Source organism: Hydractinia symbiolongicarpus, chromosome 11, assembly GCF_029227915.1.
Source record: "Hydractinia symbiolongicarpus strain clone_291-10 chromosome 11, HSymV2.1, whole genome shotgun sequence".
Lineage (NCBI taxonomy): Eukaryota > Metazoa > Cnidaria > Hydrozoa > Anthoathecata > Hydractiniidae > Hydractinia > Hydractinia symbiolongicarpus.
The window spans coordinates 10,888,912-10,899,966 of record NC_079885.1 but is presented as its reverse complement, the minus strand read 5'-3'; the positions used below and the strand labels follow the sequence as shown (position 1 = coordinate 10,899,966).

Genomic DNA, 11,055 nt, shown 5'->3' with positions numbered 1-11,055 from the left:
CTTCCACAACAAATAATCCAAACACAACTGTGTCGACAACCTCAACAACAACCAAATCTACAAAGAGTAGTGAAAGTCCTTCCACAACAAATAATCCAAACACAACTGTGTCGACAACCTCAACAACAACCAAATCTACAAAGAGTAGTGAAAGTCCTTCCACAACAAATAATCCAAACACAACTGTGTCGACAACCTCAACAACAACAAAATCTACAAAGAGAAGTCTAAGTCCTTCCACAACAAATAATCCAAACACAACTGTGTCGACAACCTCAACAACAACAAAATCTACAAAGAGAAGTCTAAGTCCTTCCACAACAAATAATCCAAACACAACTGTATCGACAACCTCAACAACAACCAAATCTACAAAGAGTAGTGAAAGTCCTTCCACAACAAATAATCCAAACACAACTGTATCGACAACCTCAACAACAACAAAATCTACAAAGAGAAGTCTAAGTCCTTCCACAACAAATAATCCAAACACAACTGTGTCGACAACCTCAACAACAACAAAATCTACAAAGAGAAGTCTAAGTCCTTCCACAACAAATAATCCAAACACAACTGTGTCGACAACCTCAACAACAACAAAATCTACAAAGAGAAGTCTAAGTCCTTCCACAACAAATAATCCAAACACAACTGTGTCGACAACCTCAACAACAACCAAATCTACAAAGAAAAGTGTAAGTCCTTCCACAACAAATAATCCAAACACAACTGTATCGACAACCTCAACAGCAACCAAATCTACAAAGAGAAGTCTAAGTCCTTCCACAACAAATAATCCAAACACAACTGTGTCGACAACCTCAACAACAACAAAATCTAAAAAGAGTAGTGCAAGTCCTTCCATAACTGCATCAATAACCACATCAACTACAAAAATTCCAACAAAGAAGAGTTCTTTTTCAAATGTCCTCAAAGCGTCTGGCTATACTATTTTGGCGTCAAGTGTTGTACATATGTTGTTGCGTTTGCAACGAATAATATGACTTACGACTGTTTATGTATGTTGTTCTGAATGTTTTTCGCTGATTTCACGCTGACTGCAGATTTGTGTAAATTGTCATTTCTTATTTCCACTGTTGTCAAACTTTGATAACATATAGTAAAAATAGAAACACAAAGTTTTCCCGTAATGAAGAAAGTAGGTACACTGATGTTATGATACATACCACTATTACTCTTTTTCCACTATACCTATTTTTTTTAATCTTAAAAGACGTCCCAATCTAAAGGCTCATTAGGTCAATGTTTTGACAAATATAACCGTTTTGAAGACACGCTATCTCGTCCCCAGAGCGTTTTTTTTGCTTTCTGATATCGGTGTTAGGGCGAAAAAAGTAGCTCTCAAACTGGTCAGTTGAAATTCAAATGTGACTGGCTCCCTAATTTTGCGAGTTAATGAGCGGGTTGCTTTAAGACGAGTGACATTATTAAATATGGTGGAAAATATGCTTAAATTAATATAAACCTTGTTACAGATAGAGCTACCAGTAATGTAATGCAGTATGGGAAAATTAAAGGGGAACTATACAGATAGAGCTATTATCTTCATAATTAACACATTCGCAATGCAGTATGGGAAAATCAAAGGGGAACTATTCGTGTGGCACTTGAAACAAAGCATCGCGACAAAGTTGCAAAAATTTTAATTTTTCTTACCTGGATACCGCTGTGTTGAAAAAAAGGTTCAAGAATTTTAAAAAAAAGAACACATTTTGAGATGTTGAATATGATGGCGAAAATAATTATTCAAAATTTAAGACAAATTCTTTATTGTTTTCACTGTAGCAACACTTTAAGGCACGGTTTCAATTTAGTACGATCAAAGTGAGTAGATGGATTATGCCTTGGCCACCAATTAAAAAAATACATTACATTTTTAGATTGCTTACTATCTGTCAATACATATTCTAAAAACATATAAAGTTCTGTTTGAGGGCGGGTGTACTGTTGCAGAATGTCTCGATACAAATCCATTAAGGTGAAAATCACGGGCGCCATAGGTTTTTTATAGTCAGTTTCTTCAGTTAAATATACATCGCAAATACGTTACATTCAACAATCTACTTAAATTTGTTTTGAGTTTTTATGTTCATTCTTCCAAAATTATCAACATCCACAAACTATTAAAAATTAGCGCTCCCTAACGTAACGCAGTTAAAGAAATAGATCTCATCCAAAAATAAAATGAAACAGAACAGAAGACATACGATAGGTGTAGACTGCCCAAACAACGAAAATGATCAATTGGCCAAAACAGCCGCCATCTGGAGCAGGAAGCGTTTCTGCCCAATTTCTGTGAAACATGTTTCACCTGTCCGACAAGGAAGTATCCAATCAATTAAATTAGACGTCATTTTTTCTTAGAAAATACGAAGTTAAAATTATTTTGTTGTTATCTTGGAAAACGGAAATACCTTTCTGGGATACCCGTAATGCTTTTGTTGTTGTCGATGGCTAGATAGTTGCCGGACGCACAAGGAAGCGTAAAGGCGGGAATTTTAGATCTGGCAGAGTTTTTAATTTTCTTGAAAAAAATTGAATAACAAACTGTTTTATGTGCTATGAAAACAATTAATGTAGCATGAAGAAAAATAAAAAAAGTCTTTAATATTATTGTGACCGTTTTATATACTTTCTAACGGGATAAAAATGAGTTTTGTAATACACCTAAATTTAAATTCACCGTATAGATGATGAATCAACGATAAGGGTGTACTGGGTACTCCAAAACCTCCTGGCTGATTATGCCGTCATATATAAAAAAGTTTCATCTCTTATATTTAAAAGGAAGGAGAGATTAGAGTAGGAAATTGACAATCAGGACTTACTAATAAACTAGGTTTTTATTTAATTTCCATTAATTAAATTTCTATTATCACTTAATTTGATTTTAAAATTAGTATCCTTTTAAATCAAGTCGTTATATCTGTTATATAAGTCCTGCATTCTTTTACAAAAACAAGAAACACAAAGTATTGAATCAAAACAAATGAAGGTGGGAGATATTTCCAAAAGAACAAACAAATGTAATTGAAATAAGAGCATCATTTTAATGGGAATGACTAATTTAGTAATTTTATTCTGGTATTTACTTGTTGTGTGTCAAGGTTTGTGCCTTCTTTGTTTACGTTATTTTTGCAAACAATGGCTGGGTTTGATATGGTAATTTTAAATTTGATCGTTTTGAACTCTCATTTCACAACTAATTTTGACCTAAAATGGTATTTAGGAGACAAACAAACCAAACTTTGATGTCACCTCTATGTCGTGTCGTTATCAGCCTGTTTTAACTCTGCATCCCCCAGGCAAACAGACAGAATACGGCTGTAATATGAAAATAGGTGAACACAAATTCTCAGCAGTAACAACATGAAATCCTCGTTTCAGTTGCCTTTTCTGATAATCTCAACATTGCCATTTCCAAGACATACACCTGCTTTTATTATTTTACTTTCAGGAAATGTAGCTAGAAAGGAGAATGTTATAATTCTCGTGGATGTTGACCAAACTAAACATTCTCTTTCGTCTGAAGTCTTGAAGCGAGTATTGGATGGAATATCTTTGAGACTTTATAGAATAGCATTTCATTCAACAAATGGAGTCTCTAAAAGGGTCAATGAATTTCAGAGTAAAAAGTGTTTACTACAGAACTTTCAGTAAGTGTTCAACCTGCTTTAAAAGCGAGAAGTTTTAAATTACGGTGCTGTCGGAAGTAATTCTGTTTTATTTAGCGGGGAGGCCTAAAATCTATGTTTTTATGTTCTTTTTTCAAAAAAGATTGGAATAAATTTTTACCTCCGTTTGATTTTGATTTACCTCTGACTATAGTACCTTCCATGTGTTCACGGTCAAGTAGATATGCTTTGGGAATTTAAGATACTCAAATCCCACTAATTCGCGCCTTGATAACTGTAGCGCAAAAACGCAGCGAGAAAGTAAATGTTGCGCTTATATTCGTAGATTTAAAACGCATAAATAAGTTTAAAGTCAAAAAGGATGCACGTGCGAACATTTGTATAGGGGGAATAATGTGATTTTTTAACATAGATCAAATTAAAATTGTCGTAACGATTTTGCCAAATTTATTAAGTTAAAGGCCGAAAATAATTTGGCCCCAAAATTAAGGTAAGTTAAAGCAGGTTTAGTATAGTTATTCTCATTACAATCTGTATGGAAATAGAAGGAATCAAATCGAAGTAGAGCTTATTTGTGCATCGCTAACAAGCACGATCTCCAAACTGGAAGCCGCAGACCCACTGCACTACCTACGGCGATATATTAACGATACCCCCAAATAGCTTATTAGAATGGCGTGTATAAGAATAGATGTGTCGTCTAATAAAAAGATGATTGACATTCCTCTGCGTTTACAATTATTTCTAGGATCCTGTTTTATACGATAGTGTTAACTAGTTACTTGTGGTGAATAATGTAAAGAAAATAAATCAAGTTGTATTTTTTTTTTTTTTAGAAATTTAACCAGGAGATTTCAATCGTTGGGAAAGATTTTAAAGATAGCTGCCACCGACATTTTCCACGAGTTTTCCCAAGATAAATACATACTTTTGTTAATCACAGAACAGATTCTATCTACTCATAAACAAAGTCTACTGACAAGAATAGCTCGTCGTGGCGACGTATTTGTTGTGTATTTGTCAAGCGACAAAAGCACGAGTGACGTTAAAAATTTAGTGCGGTATGTGACGTCCATGGAAGTTGGGGATATAATCAAATCTCTTCCATTTTTAAAAGGTAAAGAATTTTTTTTTCTACAATTAATAAAATATAATAAATAATATACAACGCATGAAAACAATATACAATTCACCTAAAAAAGTCGATTCCTAATGTTTTTAGTCCCGGTTAGCGAGTTAATAATCGTATATAGAACATTGTTTAAAGAGCGAGATTCTCGAAGACAGGTTATCGTCGATCTCAACAATCAAAAGCAAAAATTTTGTCCAAATAACGTTGGATGCAATTGATAGAGGAATGCATCTTTCTCAGCAACCATATCAGCTAATCTCTTGTAGAAACTTTAATCTTCACTCATCGCACTGTTTGCTGCAAACACTAAATGCTTACACAAACCATTTTCCACCGGAAAGAGGTGGTCATTGTGTTGCTTTTTTTTCTTCTTTTTTTGTTCATTCGAAAACATCTGTGCATTTCCAGACCCTTGTACCTTTAAGATAAAAACCCTTATCTAAAATTGCTTAATGGTCAATGACCCAAAAACTTACCTCCACTGACATCTAATCTTGTCTAATCTGTCAGTTTAAACAAAATCGGCTCTGCTCTGACGTCTTTACATACTTTTTCAAAGAGAGATGTGTCGGATTTTATTATGGTGAAACGTCATGAATCCACCTTTTTTTGCATGAGAGAACCGATATTCACATTTGCATCGAGAAGGTAATACGGTCCAGGTACCAATTATAAGGAATCTTTATTGCGTCCTAGAATTTAGGAAAGAATGGCTAACCAATTCGAGACACCTGTTCTTATGTTGGTTCGCTAATTCTTTTTCTTTTTAACTCATTTCCAGTCGCAACAAATCAAGTGTATTTTTCTAAGACCTGTTGCTTGTCTCTGGCCGATAAACGTTATCACACTTCTAGAGCTGTTGTGTACGATTGGTTCAATTTCTAAAAATATCCCGATTCCAAAACCTCCAATTCTAGGAGGCAAAGTCAGAAGTTTATGTTCCTGGTCATTAACGATATGACTACTAGTAATCGCTGGAATAAACTTGTGTCTGACAACTTTGTCTAATGGTAACAAATAATCTTCAGTTCCGGTTATCGTATGTAGACAGTAGGATATTTTGTGTCAATAGGTATATGCTGTCTGTGCTTACCTTAGCGCAATATCTGACAGAAAATTGATTCCCTTGACCCACTTCACAACCATCCTTTACGTTGCTTTGTATTCCCGCATTCCCAATCACTTCGCCAAAATCTCGGTCTCCTTGTAACGTAATTTTGACATTTGTTCCATTAATGGCGTTTCTCGCTTTAGGTATTTTTCCACTTAAATAACCAACCACGACTTTGAAGGTTGCGGGTATTATCTAAAGCTTAAGTCAAGTTGAAATAGGTGATCCAGTCATTGCCACAAGGATGTAAGCTGCGAAAAAGTCGTCCGCAGAGGCTGCCATTTTGTTGTGCGAATTATCCATTACAATTAGTATTATATCTAAAAGAAATTGCCATGCCAAGGGGGATCTCATTGTGTCGTACCTGCATTTGTCCTAAGTTTAACATAAGGTAAAAAATTGCGTTAGATTTCAAGTGAAAATATAGGAAGCATTTTGCCAGAAAGGTAACCTGTTTGCAAGAGCATTTGTAGAACCAAAACTGCCATTGCATTCCTTTGTTCCACAAAATGTTTATACAGCAATAAATTTTTATTTATTCATATTTTTTTTTTATAAGAATGATCTTTCTTATTTATGATAACGTATGAAAGATAATTGTTAGGCCATACCTGCACGCCCCTATTTCTTCTAGCTATTTATGACACAATCATATATATTTTTTTAGACAACTTAATCTTATGTACGTCTCCCACCAAAGATGAATGTGGTCGAACATGTGACTGCGTACATGGCAGACTAACCAACTGTTACCGAGTGCGGCAAGAATTTTCGAGTATGTCTCTAGCAGAAAGGGAACGTTATACGAATGTTTTCAAAGAAATATCAACAAATAAAAGATATAAGCATGCATACGAGAAGTATTCACAAATACATCATTTGTATTTTATCAAGGGAATTCATAAAGTAGATCAGTTCTTTCCCTGGCATAGAAAGTAAGTTTGAATATCCCAAAGAACTGATTTGCGTCAAACTATCAAAAAATCCCGACTGTTCACAACAAGGCTCCTACTAAGTAAGTGTCCTGCCAATTATACGCTATTATCATCTCTCGCCTTGGCTGATTCCCAATCAAACTCTGTCTTCTATGATGTGACAAGGTAAATCAGTAGAATGCATTCCAGTGGCTTTAAGTAGCGTGTTAACATTTTGACTTATGAGCCTCTGCCTTCGTGTGTCGAAGACCACTTATAATGCAAAAGCTATATAACTGTCTTTTAGTATTATTAATACGCAACCAAGCTTTACAACTACTGTGTTTTCTCCAATTAACGTCTTGGGCGTTTTTTAAAATTTTTAAGATTTTTAGGGTGCTGTTTATTAGAGAGGGGCGTTAATAAAAGAGCGGCGTTTTTTACAAAAAATGTTTTTTTGATATGTGAAATATTTTTATATATCCTCAACCTTCTTCTTCATCAAAGTCAACTAAATTCTCTTTCGTTTCTCCAGATATCTTCTTGGTTATGAAAATCTATTGCGTTTGGTGGATTGTCGAGTAACAGTTCCTGTCTGGAATTGGGCTTTGTACTCAGAGGTACTGTGGTCAATCACACCATCTTATCACATGTGGAAACATATGGGCGGATTCGGTGGAAATGGAGATTTCTCAAGCACGTTCTGTGTGACCACGGGGAAGTTCAAATATTCACAATGGACGACTTTAAAAAATGTAAAAAATGAAAGCTTAATAGTGACTCAAACTTGCGCTGGAAATATCTCTTGTGTAGACAAAGCCTTAAGTAACTCTATATATACAAATTGCTTACGGCGCAGATTTGGTGGAGAGTCTGTTTCTTTGAAAGCTGTCAAGCATGTAATACAATCATTGTCAAACGACAAATTCAATGATTTGGATGCAGTTGTTAGAGCCGATTGGCATAATCGCATGCACAACGGAGTCGGTAAATATATTTAATGACTAGACGAAAAAATTCTTAAAGTAACCTTTTAGAAATATGCTGACTTCGCACTTTTAAAATACTTACGGCATCCATAATTAGATAATTCGTTGCAAATAATAATACTGATTTGAAATTCTGAATTTTCAGTTAATTCAGAGTCGCTTTTTTAAATTAAGTTTATATAAAAAGTTTACATACTTCTAAAAAACCAGTCATGTGACGTAAAAGAATCTGCACGCAGGCACACCTTCGTTTTCAGGTATTTTTCCTGTTTAATATAAATACGGCAAAAATCCTTGAAAGCATGGAAGCATTTAGTTACGAGAGTTTTCTTGTGAGAAGATAAAAAGCAGATATTGCCCAAAGGCAGGTTATGTGCTGCGGTTCAACGAGACAGTTATACATTGTTGAAAAGCAATTCCTTTGTTGAGTATTATTTTCCTTGAAAAAAGGTGTGAAAATGATTAGAAAAATAGTCGTTCTTTTCCCACTAAATACATACTCGAAAAGTTAAGTAAAGCATGATTACCGTGCAATGGCAAATTTCTATTCACAAACGTCAAGGTTAAAAACATTGGCGTAGCTACATGTTTTCAGTTGCTGAGGCGAGATTGTAAATTTATGAATCTTTTTCGCATTAAATGATTAAGGAGGCCCACCATGGTTGGGGACTACTGAGCAAAACCCTTAAAAGCCTTTCTTTATTCGTCATGTTTGTCTCTTTTGTCATCACTGACATCGATACTCACATAAACATTGTAAAAATACAGTAAAATGTTAATTTTGCATCTGTTGTTTCCTACCATGCAGTAAAACAATGTTTACCAATTTGACAAAGTTTATGTAGTGCGCTTATTATCTTGTTGTTTGATGTATAACACCAATAAGACCTGGAGCAAAGTGGATATAAGTGAGTCAGCAAAATCATAAAAGAGTATTCATAGAAATAACATGTTGTTGTCATTCGCTCTAGGTGGTCACATGGCAACGGTGTATGCTTCATACTCGCCTGAGTTCTGGAGCCATCATGCCATGTTGGATAGCATATGGGATGAATGGCAAAAGAAAGGCCAACAATACAAGTTTGCAGCATTTCCTGAAAGAGATACGATCTTAATTGCTTACGAACCAAAAGAATATCATCATTGGTATGTTGACAATGACGACTTAGGAGGTTGTGGTATAAGAGTGAAGTATGATGGGATATTTCAAGATGATGAAATAGTTGGGAAGGAGAATAATTTAATTTATTTGGGTAAGCCTTTCATTCTGTAGAAACTACTGATTCGTGTATGGAATTCAAGTAAATAATTTAAAATGAATGGTTATCAGTCCGAAAGGAGTATTTGAACGCGAATATCAACTCTCAATTTTATTGTCAATAACAATGCTTTTTCTTAAAAAGCAAGATTTAGTATAGGGGTATAAAGTGTCCGTCGCAAATTTCAATTTTGATATCTGATATCTGTAGTACTTGTTCAATTGTTATAAAACTCTGACTGTCAATATATTTATGATTGGTATATCTTTACTAAAAAAAAATAACTACATTTGTTGATGACAGTTTGACTTATTATTAGACATTGCTTGAAACCATCACTTTAAAATCCAATTCCGTATAAATTCTGACCTAAATCTGACCTTAATTTGTCTTTCCCAATCTTAATGTTGAGAACAACCATAGACATAGCCTCTCTCTATTTCTATGATAAGACAGGACTATTGGAGAAATTAACTTTAATAGAAAAAATGAGTCCGGGCGCCACAAAAAATTCTTAGTAAAATAACTACGATTTTAACGAACATTCACGGTGGTCACAAATAGAGTATTTGTATTATCAAAATAATGTATTTTTATTAAATTTCTTTTTATTAACTATTTTTTTTCTTTTTATATCTGTAGATAAGAGATTGACTGGAGCTAGTAAAGACACTAAGACTTTCAAAAAGTCAAAAAACGCGCCAAACACAGTTTTCAGACGAAGCAAAGAAGATCAGGATACGTTGCAGAGAGTTTACAATCAAATGCCATTTTTATACGAAGATAAAGAGATATTTTTTAATTTCGAAACAATTCCTATTCGTTAATAATTGTCCAATGAATGATTTTTCTGCACTCGAGGAGAAAATATCTTATTGGTTTTAACTTCATATTCACCTATGCTACTACGGAAAAATATTGACTATATGTATATATTATTGAAAAAAGAAATTGCGACGTATTATTTTATTCCTCGATGTTATTCCCCTAATCTGAAAGTTAGAGCATATGCAATGTATAACAATGTGGGATTTCATCATCTTCTTCATTAGAGCACTACATTGTAAAAAAGCATTTATTGCATCATCACAATAATCAACAACACGGTCAAGGGGTAATACCAACTGGCTTCTTCAAGCTTGTGGTCAGACAAGATGTATTTTTTGGCAATCACTGTCATAAATTTTTTACGACACGTGAATTTCTTAAAAGGTCCATTCCTCTTTTAATAGTTGTTATGTTGAGTTAACATTCTGTATGTGTAGCATAAACTCTTTCTGGATAAGTTAATCTTCTGCCAAGATCAAGTGTAAATACATGTTTATGCGCATGGTATGATAAAATACATCTCTGGTGCGGATCCTTTTTTGTTTGATTGCACAGATTTAGTTATACAGTGGAATCTCTCTAAAGCGGGCATGGTCTAAAGCAGACACCTCTATACAACGGATACTAATCCTTGGAACGGACTGATTTCAGGTTAAAATTTCTATAAGACGGACAGTTATAAGGTGAACACTTTATAGAACGGAGACTTTTTTTGCACCGAATGACATTTCTCCTTGAAAAAGCTCTGTATAAAGCGGACACATGAAAATAGAATCTGTCGCAGCCCTTTTATTGACAAGGAAAGTCAAGAAATGCTGTCATCAGTTACGAAAAAGTGGAGTATCTCCAAATATAAAAAAGAAAGCAAACTTCAATCCGATATATTCAAGTAGATTATAAAATGTAATGTATTTGTTAGTTGATATTTTTTGTTTGTATAACAGTAAAGCGTATGAATAATACAACCTCGCATTCATCAAATTATGTCTCATTTCCTTGATTTGAAAGGAATAGAACAAAGAAAAAACGCGTATCTAAACAAAAAAAGTCATGTTTTCGGCAAAATGCTGCTCTGAAAGTGATTTTTAGATACAATCTCTATAAAGCATACACCTCTTTAAGAGGGACACTTTATTTTGCACCAATGGTGTCCGTTTTAGAGAGAT

The 11,055-nt window shown here is 34.3% G+C and overlaps 1 protein-coding gene across 1 annotated transcript; it reads left to right on the top strand.

The window, feature by feature from the left end:
• The first annotated feature begins 5,632 nt into the window (after window positions 1–5,632).
• On the top strand, window positions 5,633–9,966 carry LOC130614276 (uncharacterized). The gene is made up of 3 exons (XM_057435698.1): window positions 5,633–7,800; window positions 8,774–9,055; window positions 9,704–9,966. Exons 1-3 carry the CDS (start codon window positions 7,464–7,466, stop codon window positions 9,886–9,888), a joined length of 804 nt encoding a protein of 267 aa, XP_057291681.1. The 5' UTR covers window positions 5,633–7,463; the 3' UTR covers window positions 9,889–9,966.
• The last annotated feature ends 1,089 nt before the right edge of the window (window positions 9,967–11,055 follow it).